The 19,933-nt window shown below is 39.3% G+C and overlaps 1 protein-coding gene across 2 annotated transcripts in view; it reads right to left on the minus strand.

Annotated features, from left to right (window-relative positions):
* The window catches only part of SPG11 (SPG11 vesicle trafficking associated, spatacsin), an 85,087-nt gene that overhangs the window by 12,217 nt on the left and 52,937 nt on the right, over positions 1-19,933 (minus strand). For both annotated transcript variants that reach the window (XM_012766686.3, XM_012766685.3), the window contains 10 exons: positions 15,830-15,995; positions 14,287-14,492; positions 13,566-13,674; positions 12,263-12,422; positions 11,660-11,932; positions 10,824-11,030; positions 10,005-10,112; positions 6,126-6,288; positions 4,041-4,255; positions 2,748-3,495 (listed from right to left, as the gene is read on the minus strand). In XM_012766686.3, coding sequence (XP_012622140.1) covers positions 2,748-3,495; positions 4,041-4,255; positions 6,126-6,288; positions 10,005-10,112; positions 10,824-11,030; positions 11,660-11,932; positions 12,263-12,422; positions 13,566-13,674; positions 14,287-14,492; positions 15,830-15,995 — 2,355 coding nt within the window. The remainder of the gene's footprint in view (positions 1-2,747; positions 3,496-4,040; positions 4,256-6,125; positions 6,289-10,004; positions 10,113-10,823; positions 11,031-11,659; positions 11,933-12,262; positions 12,423-13,565; positions 13,675-14,286; positions 14,493-15,829; positions 15,996-19,933) is intronic.

Genomic DNA, 19,933 nt, shown 5'->3' on the forward strand with positions numbered 1-19,933 from the left:
TGTTTATGAAGTCCACAGTGAGTGTACAGTAATGTTCTAGGCCTTCACATTCACTCATTCACTGACACCCAGAGCAACTTCCAGTCCTGCAGGCTTCATTCATGGTAAATGCCCTATATAGGTGAACCATTTAAAAAAATGTCGTATATCATATTTTTATTGTACCTTTTCTATGTTTAGATATACAAATGTTTACCATTGTGTTACAACTGCCTACCGTATTTAGTACAGGAACATGCTATACAGGTTTGTATACTAGAAGCAATAGGCTATACCATATAGTATGGGTATATAGTAGGCTATACTATCTAGGTTTGTATAGGTACACTCTATGATGTTTGTACAATGATGAAATCACCTAATGACACATTTCTCAGAATATATCCCTGTCTTTAAAAGACATGACTGCGGGCCGGGCGCGGTGGCTCACGCCTGTAATCCTAGCTCTCTGGGAGGCTGAGGCGGGCGGATTGCTCGAGGTCGGGAGTTCGAAACCAGCCTGAGCAAGAGCGAGACCCCGTCTCTACTATAAATAGAAAGAAACTAATTGGCCAACTAATATATAGAGAAAAAATTAGCCGGGCATGGTGGCGCATGCCTGTAGTCCCAGCTACTTGGGAGGCTGAGACAGAAGGATCACTTGAGCCCAGGTGTTTGAGGTTGCTGTGAGCGAGGCTGACACCACGGCACTCACTCTAGCCTGGGCAACAAAGCGAGACTCTGTCTCAAAAAAAATAAATAAATAAAAGACATGACTGTAACTGAAATTTTAAAATCATAGCAGTAAAGAAAATTCAATAGCAGAATAGAAATGACAGAGGAAAGAATCAATGAATTTGAAGAGAGACCTGTACCAAAATGCTATTAAAAAAATAAAAATAAATAAAATAAAAATGAAGAGAGACCAACAGAAATTATCCAATCTGAACAAGAAAAAGGAAAAAGGTTTTTAAAAAAAATTGAATCTCAGCACTTTAGGAGACCAAGGCAGGAGGATTGCTTGAGGCCAGGAGTTCAAGACCAGCCTGGGAAATATAGTGAGGCACTGTCTCTACAAAATAATAAAAAATTAGCCAGGTGTAGTGGCACGTGCCTGTAGCCCTAGCTATTCAGGAGGCTAAGGCAGGAGGATCACTTGAGCCTAAGAATTTGAGGTTATAGGAAACTATGACTGTGTCACTGCACTCCAGCTTGGACAACAGAGCAAGACTCTATCTTGAATAAAAAATGAACAAAACCGCGGTGGCTCATGCCTGTAATTCTAGCACTCTGGGAGGCCAAGGTGGGCAAATCGCTCAAGGTCAGGAGTTCGAAACCAGCCTGAGCAAGAGTAAGACCCCGTCTCTACCATAAACAGAAAGAAATTAATTGGCCAACTAAAAATATGTATAGAAAAATTAGCCGGGCATGGTGGCACATGCCTGTAGTCCCAGCTACTCGGGAGGCTAAGGCAGAAGGATCGCTTGAGCCCAGGAGTTTGAAGTTGCTGTGAGTTAGGCTGACGCCATGGCACTCTAGCAGGGCAACAGAGTGAGACTCTGTCTCAAAAAAAATGAACAAAACATCAAGGACTTGTGAGATGATAATAAAAGTTCAAAATTCATGTCACTGAAGTTTCAAAAGGAGAGGAGAAAGAGTACGGTACTGAAAAAAATATTTGAAAAACTGGCTGACATGGTGGCTCGCACCTGTAATCCTAGCACTCTGGGAAGCCAAGGCAGGAGGACTGCTTGAGCTCAGGAGTTCGAGACCAGCCTGAGCAAGAGCGGGATCCCTTCTCTACTAAAAATAGAAAAAATTAGCTGGACAAGAAAAAAAAGTTTAAAGAAAAAAGACACACACACACAAAACAAAAAGCCTACAAGTTAATAGTATTTAATGATGAAAGAAAGACTCAATGCTCTCCCTCTATGAGGGCTAAAAAGGGAAGGCTGTCCACTCTTACCACTCCTATCTAATGTAGTACTGAAAGGCTCAGCCAGTGCAATAAAGCAAGAAATAAAAGGTATAGATTGGAAATGAAGAAGTAAAATTGTCTCTATTTGCATTGACACGATTGTCTGTGTAGAAAATCCTGGGAATTTACAAGAAGAAAAAATTTTAAAAATATTTGTGTAGATACAGGGTCTTGCTGTGTTACTCAGGCTGATCTTTAACTCCCGGGCTCAAATGATCCTCCTGTCTCAGCCTCCCAAGTAGCTGGGACTAAAGGTGTGCACCACCATGCCTGGCTAATTTTTAAAAAATTTTTATAAGAGACAAGGTCTCACTACATTGCCCAGGCTGGTCTCCAACTCCTGGGCTCAAGTGATCCTCCTACCTCAACCTCCCAAAGTGCTGGGTTTATAGGCATGAGCTAACACACCCAGCCAAAACTTAAAATAAGTGAGTTTAACAAAGTCATAGAATACAAGGTTAACATAAAAATCAACTATATTTCTATATACTATCAATGTACAACTGGAATCATTAAATTTATAGATGTACAGAATAAATTGCATAGGATAAATTTCAGTGACCTAGCCACAAGTCAAATGGATTCCCTCTAACTCTGAAACACAGCTAATTAAAAGACATAGGTGTTTATATTTCATTAACTAGTTTATTACCTAGTTTACAGATTACCTAGAAAAAAGTTGGTGTCCCTTTAACTTTTATGTAACTATTATGGAAAAGAACCTTCCTTTTTGGAGACAGTGCCAATAGCATCATTTAGGACACAGGGCAGTTTGATCTTCTTTACTTACTGCTTTGGACTTTCCTTAGGGGAATGCTGGGCTCTTCTTCTTCCTCAGGCAGCTCAGCACTTTGTAGGAGAGCGCGGATCTCTGGGTGCAGGTCATCCACACTAGCTTCCCCTGAGGCCAGTGCTCTGCAGTGCAACACCAAGGCAACATCTCGGTTATAAAAATGAAAATACCGGCATACTCTACTGGCTTCTTGCACACAGCCATCATCCAGCAGGCGCCCAATCAAAAAGTTTAGTGACTCCTGCTCCTTCCAATCCAGGCTATTCTCACATGCCTCTTTGGATGGAAGGCCATTAAGTTCAAAATATTTTGATGTGTTCAGAGCAGCCAACTTGGAGAAGGAAAACTCACTGGCTAAACTATCAAAGGAAAGTTCACCGCTAGTTGAGATCTGTCGAGAAAACCTGGGCTCTATTTCCTCCTGGTTTTCTCCAAGGGTGTGCTGGGTGATGCGGCAGAGCCAGATCTGCTTCTCCAGCTCCTCCAGCTTATCCACGGGCACCAGGTCCTCCTGGGCAAGCCAGTGCCCTGCCAATGTGAGCAGCAGATGGCGCTCCTCAATGCTGCTCCCTCCAGGTGGGTGCTCACATGCCACAAGGGCCTGGGTTGAGAAAAAGGAAGAAGCTGCTTTGCTGGAAATGGAATTTTTCTTAAAATTCTCATGGCATTTTTTCCAGAAGTCAATTCTTGCTTGTTTCAGGGACCACTGCTCAATGTGTTTTAGAGTCTGTATTTCCTGTGTTATCTGTGGAATTTAACAAAGCAAATTTTAGCCTTTCCTGGATAAAAAGTATCATAAATGCTAATGTTCCCCAAGTACACCATACTTGTTAAAACTAAATCAAATCAATAAACCACATCTGTAAGTTGAGGCCTGGAAAAAGAACAGAAAAAAAAGTAAAAAACTTTTTGTTATAAATTTTAAAAAATAAATAAATAAAAATAAATCAAATCAGAGAACATGGGACTTGGCTACAGATGACTCTGGATATTTTATCTGTAAAATTAAGGTATGAAAAAAATTCTAAATTTATCTCACTGAATGGGGTTCAAGAGGAAGCCACCTAATGCTATTCATAAGAAAATAGTTGTAGCATATCCTACAGGCTAAACTTACATTTCAAACACATTCTTCAGTAATGGACATCCTAGCCTCATCCATTTCTGAAAGTAATGTGTGTGTTGAAAGTAAAAATGTCTCCTCTCCTATAAATTATGTATCTCATTTGGTTCTGTTTAATACTGGTTTAAAAAGCTAAGATTTTCAATCACTTAAAAGACTAATGATACCTCTTCAATAACCAAGCTGTCCACAGGTAATTCAGCCAATTCTGCTACCCTTCTGGCTAAAGCAAATTGTCCATCTGTCTGTAGTCTTTCCAAAATAGATCTACATTCATGCTGAAAATTTTCAATGCTATAGCTGGTAATAATCACAGGATTAATGGCTATGGATGTATCCTTCAAAATTTGGCTAAGAAGAGACAGCTTCTTCACATCTGGACCTGTGCCAAAGAGAAGAGGATATAAATATTTAATCCATAAAATGCTGCTATGGCATTTCAGGAGTAACTAAATAGTAGGGGGAAATATACATGTTTAATATTAAAATGTGGTTAAAGAAAAACAAACACTTATTTTTCTACTCTGGTTGACTAGTAGAGGAAGCCATAAGGTAGCTCCTATACACCAAAGATGCCAAAAAATGGCCCTGGAAAATCCTTAGTGGTAAAGTCTGATTGAACTTGCCTGCCCTATAGTAAGAACTGTTAGAGATGAGCACATAACTCAATCTACACATCTGGCTTTATACACAGGGCAGAGGCTGGCAGCTTTCTATATAGCAGAAACATAGTAACGTTGGGAGGATTTTAGTTATTCACTCTGGCTAGTCTCATCTCTTTCTGGATTTTTCTCATACCTTGGTCAAATTTATTTGATTGATTGATTTGTCATTTGTTCATTCAATGCTGGTATCACGTGGATCAAGACACGGAACACAAAGGACAGCTGAAACTGCAGCTGGCCAGTAGCCTACGCTCTAACATGGCACATCATATTCAGAATAGAGCATCCTTTGCACCTCCTGACATCTACCTACTTAACCCACAGAGACCCAGCTGGGTTTTTCCTGATGTCTCTGGGCAATTATTATCCTTAGTAACATTTAGAATTCTCTGCCAATATGGGCATGCTGAGTTGTGTTTGTTTGTTTGTTTGTTTGTTTTTGTGGCGTGATATAAACCACAGGTTTTAAAAAGACATACTCCTGTTTCCTATACACATACATGTTATACACATATATACACAATGTAAATCTTCTATAAAAACATAAATAATTTACTTATACAAGTATTATAGTAGTGGTTAACAATGTAGTCAATCCTTACAATTATTCAAAGATAGATTAACTATGGCAAACAACAGAAAATTCATTTCTGAAAAATATTAAAATTACTACAGATCAATAAAAAACCCTACATGTTAAAAGGACCTATCATTTGGTCTGCACAGCAACTGACAAGTACCATCTTACATCCACTGTGTTTTGGAAACACCCCTTCTTTTCTGTCATCAGGCTCACAGCCTACAATATTTGGCACTGAGCCCAGCATTTTGTCAGTGTTCTGTGCAAATTTGAGCTTTCTGGTTGAACATCTGTGAGTTTATTCATTCATTTATTTATTTTTAAATTAGAGATGTGGTTTCACTGTGTTGCCCAGGCTGGGCTCAAGCTATCCTCCCACCCCAGCCTCTTAAAGTGCTAGGATTACAGGCTTATGCCACCATGCCCACCATGAACATCTATGAGTTTAAATGTGAGAAAATAACCCTAAGTAGTGAAAATGTCAGAATCTAGTGTAAAGGAACAACATTATCGTTCAATGAAAATGTGAAATTATCAAATGTGAAAAGACAGCAAGGCAGTATGGGTTTGATTCAATCAGCGACAAGTTTAGAGATTGCCAACATCTGGAGGAATCTCCAAAAAATAAGCACAGTTTGTCTCTGAAACTTTCAAAATGAATTATGAAATAGACCCTGAGCAATGATGACACGTTAAAGTTATTTGCCAGAGAGAAGAATATGATAGGAACAGTGTGATGTAGAGGCTAGCCAGGAGGAAATGTGGCTATTTGACAACTGCTTAGAATGAGAGGATTGGCTGTATTATTTGTTTTATGCTGTTGTACTATGTTCTGAATATTTTAACCACAATTTAAAGTTACCTGTAACTTCTTCACACCCACCAATGGACTATAAATATAACGTTGTATAATATGCATTTTACTTTCCTAACTGCCTTTCTAAAACAATTTCAAGATTAAGAAAGCTAACTTCTTAACACCAACTTGACTGTAAGGACTCTCTTACCTTCAGAGAAGAGATGCTCTATTCCAACAAACAGTTGTAAAAGCTTCCCCAACTCATACTGGGTCTTACACTGCTGTAGCATAAACTTCAAAAGGAAACACACCTGATCCTTCAGCCATGTGGCAGGGATTACAGGGTGGGCCCTTGTGCTAGCTGTGTCAAGCTATGAAAAAAGAGAAAGGCTCAGACAAAGTGGTTTCACAAGAATAGCAAATCAAAACCTCCAAATTTGGGAAACTCTTAAGAAATCCAGAATTCCCTCAAAAATCATCTCCTATCACAAAGGGGGATGCTTCCTCAGGTCTTTTCCAAATGGCAGGAATTGGTAATGAGGCTCAGAGAACCAGCAAAAACAAGCCCTCTTTGGCAGCCTTGCACTTTGTCTCTTTATGGAAAGTCACAGTGCAGAGAGCTGTGTGGGTGAAAGCCAAAGATGGCAAGAATCCTAAAGACTGAAAGTTAACTATGGAGATAACTAGAGTAAATACCCCTAGTTAGTGACTGTCAACTTAAGAGCCCTGTGAGTGCTATGAAATTAACCAGACATATTTCACTTAGCTTCTTTAGAGAGGTATCTAGGCCTCCCCTTTAGTCTGGAAGATTTTAAATTCAAATTATGAAGACTGCTTAGAAAGAGTTGCTTAACATTACTGAGCTGGTTCTACTACTTTGCTTATAGTTTACATTCCTGCTAGAGAAGGGTCTCAGTTAAGAAGCCTGGATTTATGTCATTGCAGTCAAATGCTAAAAATATTAATAGGAAGATGACTCCAAGTAGCAGGCTACATTTCTACAAGAAGGTGTGACAAAGGTATCTAAGACAGTACAGGAAAAGGCCAATTTTAGAGACCAAGAGGAGTAGTGGTGGCCAGGCGTGGTAGCTCACGCCTATAATCCTAGCACTCTGGGAGGCCGAGGCGGGCAGATTGCTTGAGGTCAGGAGTTCGAAACCAGCCTGAGCAAGAGTGAGACCCTGTCTCTACTAAAAGTAGAAAGAAATTAATTGGCCAACTAAAAATATATAGAAAAAAAATTAGTCGAGCATGATGGCACATGCCTGTAGTCCCAGCCACTCGGGAGGCTGAGGCAGTAGGATTGCTTGAGCCCAGGAGTTTGAGTTTGCGGTAAGCTAGGCTGACGCCATGGCACTCACTCTAGCCTGGGCAACAAAGCAAGACTCTGTCTCAAAACAAACAAACAAAAAAAACCAAGAGGAGTAGTGGTTTCCCACATAATGCTTCTTTTGTGCCTTCATTCTTGATTTTTACTTTGGCCTCTTCCTTCATATTATTTTTTTTTAGAAGACATTATTATTTTTAGAAGATAATATTTGGTTCTTTTTTTTTTTTTGAGACAGAGTCTCACTCTGTTGCCCGGGCTAGAGTGCTGTGTCATCAGCCTAGCTCACAGCAACCTCAAACTCCTGGGCTCAAGTGATCCTTCTGCCTCAGCCTCCTGAGTAGCTGAGACTACAGGCATGTGCCATCATGCCCGACTAATTTTTTTTTCTATATATTTTTAGTTGGCCAATTAATTTCTTTCTATTTTTAGTAGACAGGGTCTCACTCTTGCTCAGGCTGGTCTTGAATTCCTGAGCTCAGTCCGCCACCTCGGCCTCCCAGAGTGCTAGGATTAGAGGTGTGAGCCACTACACCTGGCCTAATATTTGGTTCTTTTTTTTTTTTTTTTTTTTTGAGACAGAGTCTTGCTTTGTTGCCCAGGCTACAGTGAGTGGGTTGGCGTCAACCTAGCTCACAGCAACCTCAAACTCCTGGGCTCAAGCGGTCCTTCTGCCTCAGCCTCCCGAGTTGCTGGGACTACAGGCATGCACCACAATGCCCAGCTAATTTTTTCTATATATATTAGTTGGCCAATTAATCTCTCTATTTATAGTAGAGATGGGATCTCGCTCTTGCTCAGGCTGGTTTCGAACTCCTGACCTCAAGCAATCCGCCCGCCTCAGCCTCCCAGAGTGCTAGGATTACAGGCTTGAGCCACCGCGCCTAGCCTAATATTAGGTTCTTAATCACTATAGTCTCATAGTTCACTTTAGACTTCACACAACACAATCACAAAAAAAATACTGGGTCTTTTGATGAAATAAAAACTTAACTTGCTGGTTTAAAAAAATATGTATATCGATAGGTACTCAGAAACTTATAATTCATTAGCTCTGTGCCTAGTGCGGGGTTAGGCCCTAGTCTTGGCTGGATATTTCCTGTATACTTCTGATCACACGTATAAAGCCTCTCTAAAGATAAGTCTAATATGCAAAGAGGCCTTCTGGTTGTGATGTAGATTTTAGAAGTGCAATACTCCCTTCAATAAAATGCCTAAGACTGCCAAGATCTTAAATTATAAGGAATGGCTTATCAAACCCTATGTCACATTACTGCTATCTCCTTACCCCTACTTGGAATGTCATTATTTCATTGTCTACTCTCTTTCCTATGCCCTATGTGGTCCTCCCTGTCCATTTCTCAACCTCCTCTCTTAAATTTCAATAGGGCTTACACATTCTCTTAAGGGAAGATCATTTTGCTTTTGGAGCCTTTCCCTTACCACAAAGTATTTAAGGAAATTAGTATGGGAAAGATCAAACGTTGCAAGTCAGATCATTATTAACTACTATTCCTGCTTAGACACTGTTACTGAATGTTTTCTATCACCACTCATACTGGACTTTGATTTTTAGAAGAAGAAAATTTATGATACTACTATTCTTCTTTTTTAAAATACTCTTTTTGATTCTGCATACTCCTTAGTAGTCCTTATTAAAATTAGCTGGGATTATGACATTAGTTTTTGGTTTTTACTTATTCATTTACCTAACTCTGTTACTATAAGAAGAGGGACTACCACAGACAGATGACAGAACTGGTTGAAGGAAAAAATATGCAGAAGTAAAGGGCTGAGGCAAGGATGGGAGCAGTTGCACTGTCTCCTCCGCAGGAGGCTGGAGCAGGGGCAGTCAGGCAAGCAGAAGAAGATCCCTGGGAGGACTCCAGCCATAGAGGGTAATAGGCAGAAGAGATGCACATGTCTATTTTCTATAATTTAGGAACCCTAGGCATATTCAAATAACTAATTTGGTATTTTCAAATATATAACTTTTAAATATTCATCACAGTTAAAACCAACGTGATTGAGAGCAAAAGCCTGTACTGAGGTTCCACAGTACTATATTTGTTGAGTACAATTGGTATATACTTTTGTCTCATTTATTATAGAGTGCTTTTGGGGTAGAAAAGGCAAAAGTGCTAAAAAGCCCAAGCAAGACTAAAGCATATTTCCTCTCTCTCGATTTCCTCTTTTGTTTTCATAGGGCTATTAAGCTCAACATGATAAACAGGTCTTAAATGAGCATCTGAGCAAGTAGAGCCTAAAATTGGCCACATAGCTCAGCATCATTTAGACAGGGACCACCAGGAGTGTTGACGAAAAAAAAAAAAACATTATATTTTGTCAGTAAATAAAGTAGTGAATAAAGCAGCATTAAATTTCCTTCATACTCAACACTGCTAGAGCCATTCTGGATTGGCAAAATGCAACCCATGTACAACCACTTTCCTCTCTGGTGTCCACAGCAGATACCATGACTCCCTTTCCCAATGAACTTGGCTGCAGCACCAGGATACTGATCACGGCTGGCACATTTCATGAAACCTATCTGTTCATGGCAACTGATAAGCTTCCGGAAGTGAGGCCACTGCGACTCCTGCCCCAGCTCCCCTATCTCTGGAATGGTACAAATGATTTAGTTTGAATTACGCCACATAACCACTATTCTCCAGCTGCCCTATCCCGACTACTAGCAGACAACAGGCCATGCCAACCAATTTCAGATCAGCGAGAAAGAGAACTATAATTCCTACTCACAGTTTCAAGGCTCCTCTGGAACTCCAGAAGTTTAGCTTTAGCTTCCTTATAATTCTTGAAGAACATACACAGTTCATACATCTCCATCATCAATAGTAATGGGGAATCCTTTGAGGAAGAGTTCAAATAAAATTACAAAATCCTGAACTTAGTATTTTCTCAATGAATAATGCCAAATAAGAGAATGTTAAAATGCTATCAATAACAGATGCACAGAATTAAATCATATATGCTCAAAATAGATTTAAATTTATATTTTCTTTTTCTTTTGGAAAAATGATACTCAGGCCAAGTACACCTGCTCAATGATCCATTTTCTATCTATTCTATACTTGGTTCACCACACATGGGCAGGAGACATTCCACTAGGTGGCGCTATGACATCTGTAACATACTCCTGGATCATTGGCTCCACCGACCTACCTCACCTTGTTGCCTGTGGCACTGATCCATACATTTTATTGCTTTCCACGGGAGTTGTTCTGTCAGAGAACAGGAGTTATCTGAACTATAAGTTTACGACTTACTTAAAGTATTTTTAGACCTTGTATAGGTTACTTAAGTTCTATGAGCCTTGATTGATTAGTCTGTAAAATAAGGATAATACCCACTTCATAATATCATCTTCATATGGGATTATTGTGAAAACTGACCAAAATAATGTATCAAAAGCACTTTGCTGAATAAATGGTAGTTCTATTACCATCATCTGTTGTTGGCTAAAAAAATCTAGGTTGGGAATGAGAAAGTCAATGGGGGATTTAAGGGACTAAAAGAATCCTTTCAAGCTCTGGAAAGAAATAAAGTGACTATCAATACCTTAAAGAAAAGCTGGAAACCTCTGATAAGAGTTTTACTCTTCTGCCTTGATAATAATGTTCTCCAGATGACTGAAAGGTCCTCAAGGTCCCAAGTGTGGCCCTCTATTGAGCCCTGAATGTGCTCCATTGCTTCAGCTGCAACACTGTCCTCCACAGAAGTAATGATCCAAACACAGAGACAAGGAATAGCACTGGCGTCCTGCCACTGGACGAGAAAGTTTCAAAATAAAATAACAACTGGGCCTGGATTACCTGACAAATAAATGTACAAATGCTACAGATGGAAATTTCCTGTTTAGAATAAGTCTTATCCCTTAATTAGTAAAAAATGGCTTGAAAAGCCTTCAGACATGGAACTAACTCAAACATGAGTAATCAAGGGACTACTTCTAATTGTTCTGCAAAGTGTGGTACATCAAAAGGCCAAGAACACAGAGGGGGATATATGTGGAAGTCAGGGCAGTGCTAAGCATAATGCAGTAGGATTGCTCTCCACTGATCTGCTGATTAAGGGACTGTCCAGAATGTCCCTCTTCCCTGCTAAAGAAGGCACTAAAGAAGCAGTGGTCATCTGTCCACCAAAGCATCCCTCTTTGGGACTGCCAACCAGGAATCAAGGCTCTGGCCACTTGAGTTAATTGAATGTCAAAGCATAAGAAATACATTAAATGGCCCAGAGCCTAATTTAGAGATGCAAAAAAGTTGTAGTGACCTTGGAAACACATGCTGGAGCTTATCATTGTCACCCTACTTCTGATTATCAGTCTTTCTTGTTCTTCACCACTTTTTCTATTGTTCTCTGAGTCCTTAATTTAGGCTTCTCATGATTCTCACCTGTAGACATGAGGCCAGGACACTGAGGATAGGGGCCTGTTTTTTCACTGCCTCAACCAGGAGCCAGTGCCAGGTATCTGGCTCCTCTGAGCACTTGAGCAGAATTTCAAAGAAATCAGTCATCTCTTCATTGTTTCTCTGGAGTTCCTGGGAGTACTTGTTCCAGACATGATCACTGTCCATTCTGGAGGTGGACACTGAAGGCAAGGTCTCAAAAGCCAGCTTTAAGTGGTCTTGAAGAACAGGGCTGAAGTATTTGATAAGGGATTTCACCTAAAAAGCATGTAAGATGATTAAAATAAACACTCAACTTTCAGTTTCAGCTGTAACTAAAAATGTTAGAGAAAAGTACAGGCAAAATTATTCTTTCTCACAAAGTTGTTTGTTGCTTTTGAGTGAATTTCTATATTCAATCTGGAGTCAAAAAACTTTTCAGCTCTTCAGTAATAATGACTAGTCCCTTGTTTGATGCCAACCCCCTGAAATCTTAGTAAAAACAACAGTATATCGAACAAAAGCTATGTTAACACAACAGAAACAACACTGTCTTCTGAGAAGTGTTCCAGTTTCCCCTTGAATAACTGTTAACGATGAGTGGCTTACCTCCTCTGGGTGGTAGTTATGGAGTTGGCTGTGAATAATGAACTGCAGCCAATCATTTTCTTTGGCACATTCTCTAAGGTAAGACATGCTCAGTTTCATATTGTGGAGCCTGCAGAACTGTACCACTAATGTCCACTGGCTGCTAGATTCACTGGATAACCTATAATTAGAATTAGGGGTGAGAGTGGTAGAGAAAAAAGTTTATTTAAAATATAGCTTTCATAGCTGGTCCAAAAGTAGTGAGTTATCTCAATTGATTGTTCACAGTCAGTTACAGATCAAAGTCCTTGTTCTACTGTCCCTCCCTTCTCACTACTACACTTGACTAGTCCAAAAAAAGGTAAAAACTTATACATGTATTATTAAAAAATATAAAGAAACAAAAAATAGCTTTAGTTCCAACTGAAAAAAATTAGTAAAAATTAAATAAATTTAGCCATATTCTCTACAAAGGCTTTCAATAAATACTAAATTTATTTATTTGATTACTTTGAAAAAAATGAATTCTTTCAACCCCTATGTCAGAAGAGCTCACTGGCACAATTCATTCTTTCCCCAAATTATCAACCAAGTATCTATTTATACTAGCTATGTACAGCCTTGGGAGAATTAAGAAAGCTGTCACTCAAGAAATTTTTGGAGCGCTTATTTCTCTTACATGATTCACTTTGGAATAATCAGAACCCTGGCAGGTGCCTGGGCCTCCTCCCTAGGGGGAGGATACATGTTCCTGCTGCAAGCAGGATACTGTTGAAAATAGAGTCAGTGATAGGAGGAAGAATCGTGTTTTGCAGGGTCTGGGGTGACTGCGTCAGCCGTAGTGGCATAGTACAGAGAAAACATGGCATGAATAAGGAGAGGTGATTTTGAGACAGTCACCTCGGCTTCCATTATCAATTGACATATAATAAAAAGAAAAATAATTAAGGACATTGCTTAAAGTCAAATTTTGTGAGACCCATCCCACATCTTTTGGTATCATTTTCACATGTTAACACTTGAAAGACTCCTCTGACCGGAAGGGGAGGAGACAAACTTCCTCTCCATCTTTTGGTAAGTCCATCTCTAAAGAGGAATCCCTATTTTCCCCCTCCTTTCACTGATGGTAAGATGCAATTAAAATCATTATACATTTATTGAAAACAGAGTGAGTCAGTAAATCCTCCTATATGGTTGATGAATAAGATGATACGGTCTAGGGGAATTTGGTGAAAACACTAGAGGTGTTGAAAGAAAAACTAGGCAAACACAGGTTGGCACAGTAAGCTTGCTAAAAAAGAGGTTAGGACTGCAACTCACAAACCTCTTTATTTCCTGCTGCTGGATGCTGTTCCACGTGCCTTCTTCTAAGAGAACAAGCAATTCCTCTATGGTTGCCTTGTCACCGTCAGCCAGTTTAGGCAGTTTTTCAGCTATAAGAAACACAATAAAATATGGTCAAGAGAATAAGTTAGGACTTGAGCTTTTCTGTTTGAATAATATGGCCCTGGACCATTTCAGAACCCAATTAAAGGCCGGGCGCGGTGGCTCACACCTATAATCCTAGCACTCTGGGAGGCCTAGGCGGGCGGATCGCTCAAGGTCAAAAGTTCAAAACCAGCCTGAGCAAGAGCGAGACCCCATCTCTACTATAAATAGAAAGAAATTAATTGGCCAACTAATATATATATATATTAAAAATTAGCCGGGTATGGTGGCGTATGCCTATAGTCCCAGCTACTTGGAAGGCTGAGGCAGGAGGATTGCTTGAGCCCAGGAGTTTGAGGTTGCTGTGAGCTAGGCTGACGCCACAGCACTCACTCTAGCCTGGGCAACAAAGCGAGATTCTGTCTCAAAAAAAAAAAAAAAAAAGAATCTAATTAAAGTGCCCAAGAAAGTGAGATAAAGAACATACATTCTGAAAGAAAAGGATAAAAACAGGAAGATAACTGTTTCCTCCCCAGCTGCTCACAATTCAATGCCTTAGACCTATTCACCCCTTCTAATCTAAATAAAACAAGTCACACAAAGAAAAGGTGCTGTACCTAGAGATTCTCTGATAAAGCTGTATTGCACATCTTCATTTCTACACTGGTAGCTTAAAATTATATTAGCCACTTTCATATCAACTCTGAGCTTGAGGCTGTCAAGGCCAAGCAATTCTAAGAAACAAACACAGGCAGCTCCTACTGAAGGTATGTGGAAGGAGGAGAGCCCTAAAACATAGGCTTCGTTGCCTACTTGCTGGATCCTGAAAAAGAAAGGAATGAAAATCACATCAGCACATGACAACTGTTTCTCACCAGGAAAAGCAATGGAATTACATCAGCGATACACAGAGTACCAGGCATGTGATTTTTGGCTTCCTCCCCCTTCCCTTTTTGCCCCTTGCACACATCCATTTAGATTCCTGGTAGCTTTTCAGTTGTCTTCTGGCTCCATGGCCCCCCATACCCCTAGATTTACCTTTTCCTAAAACACCTAGTCATAGTCCAAATTATTCTTGCTTTTCCACCTTCATCCAGAAGACATGAAGTAGAATTTCTGAAAGACTGCCAACTTGAGATCTGATCAGTTATGAGTATGTATACAAACTACCAAGAATATCAATGCCACTTAAAATTTAATTTTGACATCACAAAGCACATTTTAAAGTACTCGTATATGCCTCTTACATACATAGAAACATTTCTGAAAAGATGCACAAGAAATTACATTTACTATATGGAATGAGAATGGGAGACTGAGGGATTTTCATCTTTCATTTGCACCTTTCTGAACTACTTCAATACACTTTTACAGTATAATATACCCTTGTTATTATAAAACAAACCAGTACAATAAATCTATACTTAGCTCTTTATTATAGCAAATATGCCTCCCAATTCTGTACTTCATGAGTTATAAAAGGATGACCTTAAATACAGAATTCACATCTCCTTATAGAATTCTTAGAGTAACTGTTAACACCAGATAAGATCCCAAAAGGGGGGGGGGCGGCTCATGCCTTGTAATCCTAGCACTCTGGGAGGCCAAGTTGGGAGGATCGATTGAGCTCAGGAGTTTGAGATCAGCCTGAGCAAGAGCAAGACCCCGTCTCTACTAAAAAAAAAAATAGAAAGAAATTAGCCTAACAACTAAAAATATATAGAAAAAATTAGCCAGGCATGGTGAACCATGCTTGTAGTCCGAGTAACTCGGGAAGCTGAGGCAATAGGATCGCTTGAGCCCAAGAGTTTGAGGTTGCTGTGAGCTAGGCTGACACCAGGGCACTCTAGCCCATGCAACAGAGTGAGACTCTTTCTCAAAAAAAAAAAAAAAAAATCCCATATAATTTAAAAATATATTTTAAATCTTTTTTCCTATTATCAAAAAAATCACACACACTAAATGCCACAGAAAAGCACAAATGAAGAAAAAAAAAATCACCATTTAAATGTAATCACTGTTAACTGTGGTATATATTTCCAGTACATTTTTAATGTATGTGTAAAATACTACACAGATATGCTTCTTTTTTTCTCTACTAGAAATATAAAAAACAGATATGCCTTTTTTAAGAGTAAAAATTATATTTTAAATACTCACAGCTGCTTGGGAGTCTTGCTCTTGGTTAATTCCTGGACCAGAAAAGTACCAAATGCAAATGATGGCCGTCCATGATGTAAATAATACGCAAAATTCAGACGTTCCACTATAGCATATTTATTAACCAGGTCAGGGCTAGAGAAATGTGGGAGATGACTCGATGCATCTGGGAAGGAAATGAAGCAATATTAATCCTCTGCACCTCACCACAGTTAATTTCAGATTTTGCACATGGAAAATTTAACTCTCCAATGGTAAAACAAAACAAGGCCAGGCGGGGTGGCTCACACCTGTAATCCCAGCACTTTGGGAGGCTGAGGTGGGAAGATTGCTTGAGGTCAGGAGTGCAAGACCAGCCTGACCAAGAGCAAGACTCCATCTATATACAAAACAGAAAAATTAGGTGTGGTGGTGTGTGCCTGTAGTCTCAGCTACTCAGGAGGCTGAGGCAGGAGGATTGTTTGAGCCCACAAGTTTGAGGTTGCAGTGAACTATGATGAGGCCACTGAACTCCAGCCTGGGAGACAGAACAAGACCCTATCTCAAAACAAACAAGAAAAGAAAAGAAAAAACAGTTGCTATAATTATTTTGTATCACTTTGAACCCATCAAAATCTAATAGTTTTATTTTACGTCAACATATAGAGATAGCCCTCATTTATACAAGGATATGTACTTGAGAAGCTACATAAAAACTCTTGCAATAAATAATGCTTTTTACTCCCACTAAATTTGTAATTTTAGTGCTCTTTTCTTTTCTTGGAGACTCTCTTAGGATACACAATTAGCACTGTAGAGCTGTCTCTGTCTGTAACCTGCTGAGTGCTTTGGATGAGTCTCTTTTCTCTGGGCTTCTGTATCTTCGTAAATAAAATGAGCACATTAGGCTAGATGATTTCAGAGGACCGTGCCAGCTGGAGTGCTCCATGGTATTTTGTTAAATGAATCTTCCTCCTATGAGGGCTGTGGCCACTGAATTACAGCTTTGGCAGAGGCAGAGGCCTGGGAATGTCTGGTTGCTAATGGAACAGGCTCAGTGACTACTGTGGGTGTATAGGGATTTCTTCTCTCAGTTTGGGGTCTTCCTGGTCGCACACCAAAACATCTGTTGTTATAGATGTTAATGTAAAACTGTGGGGAGAAGTCACAGTATCCAGAACATCCCTAAACCAACTGAGGTACACTTGCTGGGGACAGAAGAAAGTGGACTCAGGAGTGACCTCTTAGAGGGCAATGTGAGTGCAAAAGAAAAAAAATTTATCTTTTTAGAGAAATTCAAAGTCAGATGATATTTGGATGTGAGTACAGTCATCCCTTGGTATTCACAAAGGACTGGTTCCAGGATACTCAAAAGCTGTGGGCTTGTCATATATGACCTTTATTATGTTGATATACATTCCTTCTATATCTAATTTGTTGAGAGTTTTTATTATGAAAGGATGTTGAATTTTGCCAAATGCTTTTTTGCATCTATTCATATGATTAGATGGTTTCTGCCCTTCATTCTGTTAATGTGGAATATTATATTTATTGATTTATATATGTTGAACCATCCTTACAATTGTTTTCATTCTATATTTGAGGATCTTTTAAGCTCACAATGGCAATAATCAATAACCCTTTTGCTGTAAAATCTCTATAAATCTGCAAAGGGAGCTTTTTAATTCATTCACAAAGCTTATTACACAATTAAATCCCTTAACATATTTGTGTGAGTCTTCTATTCACCAAAACCAACTCAAGTTGAAAAGAACATATTTTTCTCCATATTAATAACCTCCCATAATCTCATTTTGTTAGCATTAACTTTCTGATACCATATTTATAAGGCACCTAATTATCCAAATGATGTTACCATCTTTCTAAGACCAGCAGAGTAGCTAAGTGTAAAGTTCCTCTGTGCTCCAGAAAATAGCAGGAAAAAATGTTTTCTCTTTTTAGAGAAATTTGAAGTCAGAAGATAATTGGATGTGAGTACAGTTGTCCTTCAGTATTCACAGTGATTGGTTCCAGGATACCCTTAGATATCAAAATCCACAGATGTTCATGTCCCTTTAAAATAGCATAGTATCTGCACATAACCTATGTACATCTTCCTATATATTTAATTATCTCTAGATTATTCATAATACCTAAAACAATGTAAATGCTATGTAAATAGGTGTCATACTATACTGTTTTATTTGTATGGTTTTTGTATTGTTTTTATTATTTTTTCCCCCAATATTTTCGATTTGAGGTTGGCTGAATCCTCAGATGCAGAACCTATGGATACGAAGGGCCAACTGTAGTTAAAATGAAATAGCCACTCCTGTCAATCCCTGCTTTTTAAATGCCTCTTAACCACTTACTACCTATTAAAAAAAAGAGAGAGAGACAGATAAACTAACATTTTGAACTGGTTCCAGGAACCAGTTCTGGAAAACAGTATATATCTGTTTTTATTTTCAAATGCCAAAGCTTATTTCTGAAGTAAAGTTTTATCTTCCCATGGAATTTCAGGGACTTTCACATTGTGACTTTGCTCCTCCCACAAAAAAGACTTGAAGACCTGACAGGTACCTGTCATCTTACAAAGCTGTTACTTAAGGTAAACTCAACCTTTGAGATTAAAAACTTGTCAGCAGGGCATGGTGGCTCACTCCTGTAATCCTAGCACTCTGGGAGGCTAAGGCAGGAGGATAGTTTGAGCTCATGAGTTCCAGACCAGCCTGAGCAAGAGTAAGACCCCCATTTGTTCACAATGTAAGTCCAAAAAGAATAAAACTAAAAAACAAACAAACAAAAAAGAGTAGGACCCCTGTCTCTACTAAAAAAATAGAAATTAGCTGGACAACTAAATATATATAAAAATAAAATTAGCCGGGCATGGTGGCACATGTCTGTAGTCCCAGCTACTTGGGAGCTGAGGCAGAAGCATTGCTTGAGCCCAGGAGTTTGAGGTTGCTGTGAGCTAGGCTGATGCCATAGCACTCTAGTCCAGGCAACAGAGTGAGAGACTGTCTCAAAAAAGTAACAACAACAAAAAAACTTGTCATATGATCCTATCTGTATTCTTTGTGAAATGAGAGTGATTCTGGTAACTTATAATTACATACAAAGCCAATCATCCTTTCATTAAATGTTTGCTGAGTACATGTAAGGTGCTAAATGTGCGAACTTGAGTTTTTTATTCAAATAGGACCATAATTTTTTTATAGCAGGTTGGGGCCTAGTGTGGAGACTATATAAGAGAAAATTCCACCTGAAGGGAAATTTTACTCTGGGCTGCAGCAGAAGCCAAGTCTCCAGTCTTCTTATATCTCTGTTCAGTGGTAAAACCATATAAAAAAGGAAATAAACACTCTAGTTAAATACAATTTTGCCAATTTTATAAATATGTATTGTGTTGTCATGATAACTGTTTCATTTACTTTGTGCTTTATTTCCTCAAGCTTTTTTTAAAACTTCTAAAAACCAGGGCCAGGCATAGTGGTTCATGTGTAATCCTAGCACTTTGGGAGGCTGAGGTGGGAGGATCGCTTGAGGTCAGGAGTTTGAGACCAGCCTGAGCAAAAGTTAGACCCCATCTCTACAAAAAATAGAAAAATCAGCTGGACATGGCAGCACACGAGTGTAGTCCCAGCTACTAGAGAGGATGAAGCAGAAGGATCACTTGAGCTTAGGAGTTTAAAGTTGCAGTTAGTTTATGATGACACCACTGCACTCTAGCCCTGGTGACAGAGTGAGACCCTGTCTCAAACAAACAAAAACTTCTAAAAACCAGGCAGGGAACATACCTTCAACTTCTCTGTTCCCCAACCATACATGGTAGAGTGCTCAATCTCCAAAGAGAGGTCAAGATGCTGGCTACATGATGAAGTTGGAGCAATCATAACAAGACAGAGGATTCTGTCTACTCTCTAGTAACTTCATTGAGATTAGAAAGGTATTTTCTTTTTTTTTTTTATTTTTTTTTTTTTTTTTTGAGACAGAGTCTCACTTTGTTGCCCAGGCTAGAGTGAGTGCCATGGCGTCAGCCTAGCTCACAGCAACCTCAAACTCCTGGGCTCAAGCGATCCTGCTGCCTCAGCCCCCCAGGTAGCTGGGACTACAGGCATGTGC

The sequence above is a fragment of the Microcebus murinus genome, chromosome 6, assembly GCF_040939455.1.
Source record: "Microcebus murinus isolate Inina chromosome 6, M.murinus_Inina_mat1.0, whole genome shotgun sequence".
Taxonomy (NCBI): domain Eukaryota; kingdom Metazoa; phylum Chordata; class Mammalia; order Primates; family Cheirogaleidae; genus Microcebus; species Microcebus murinus.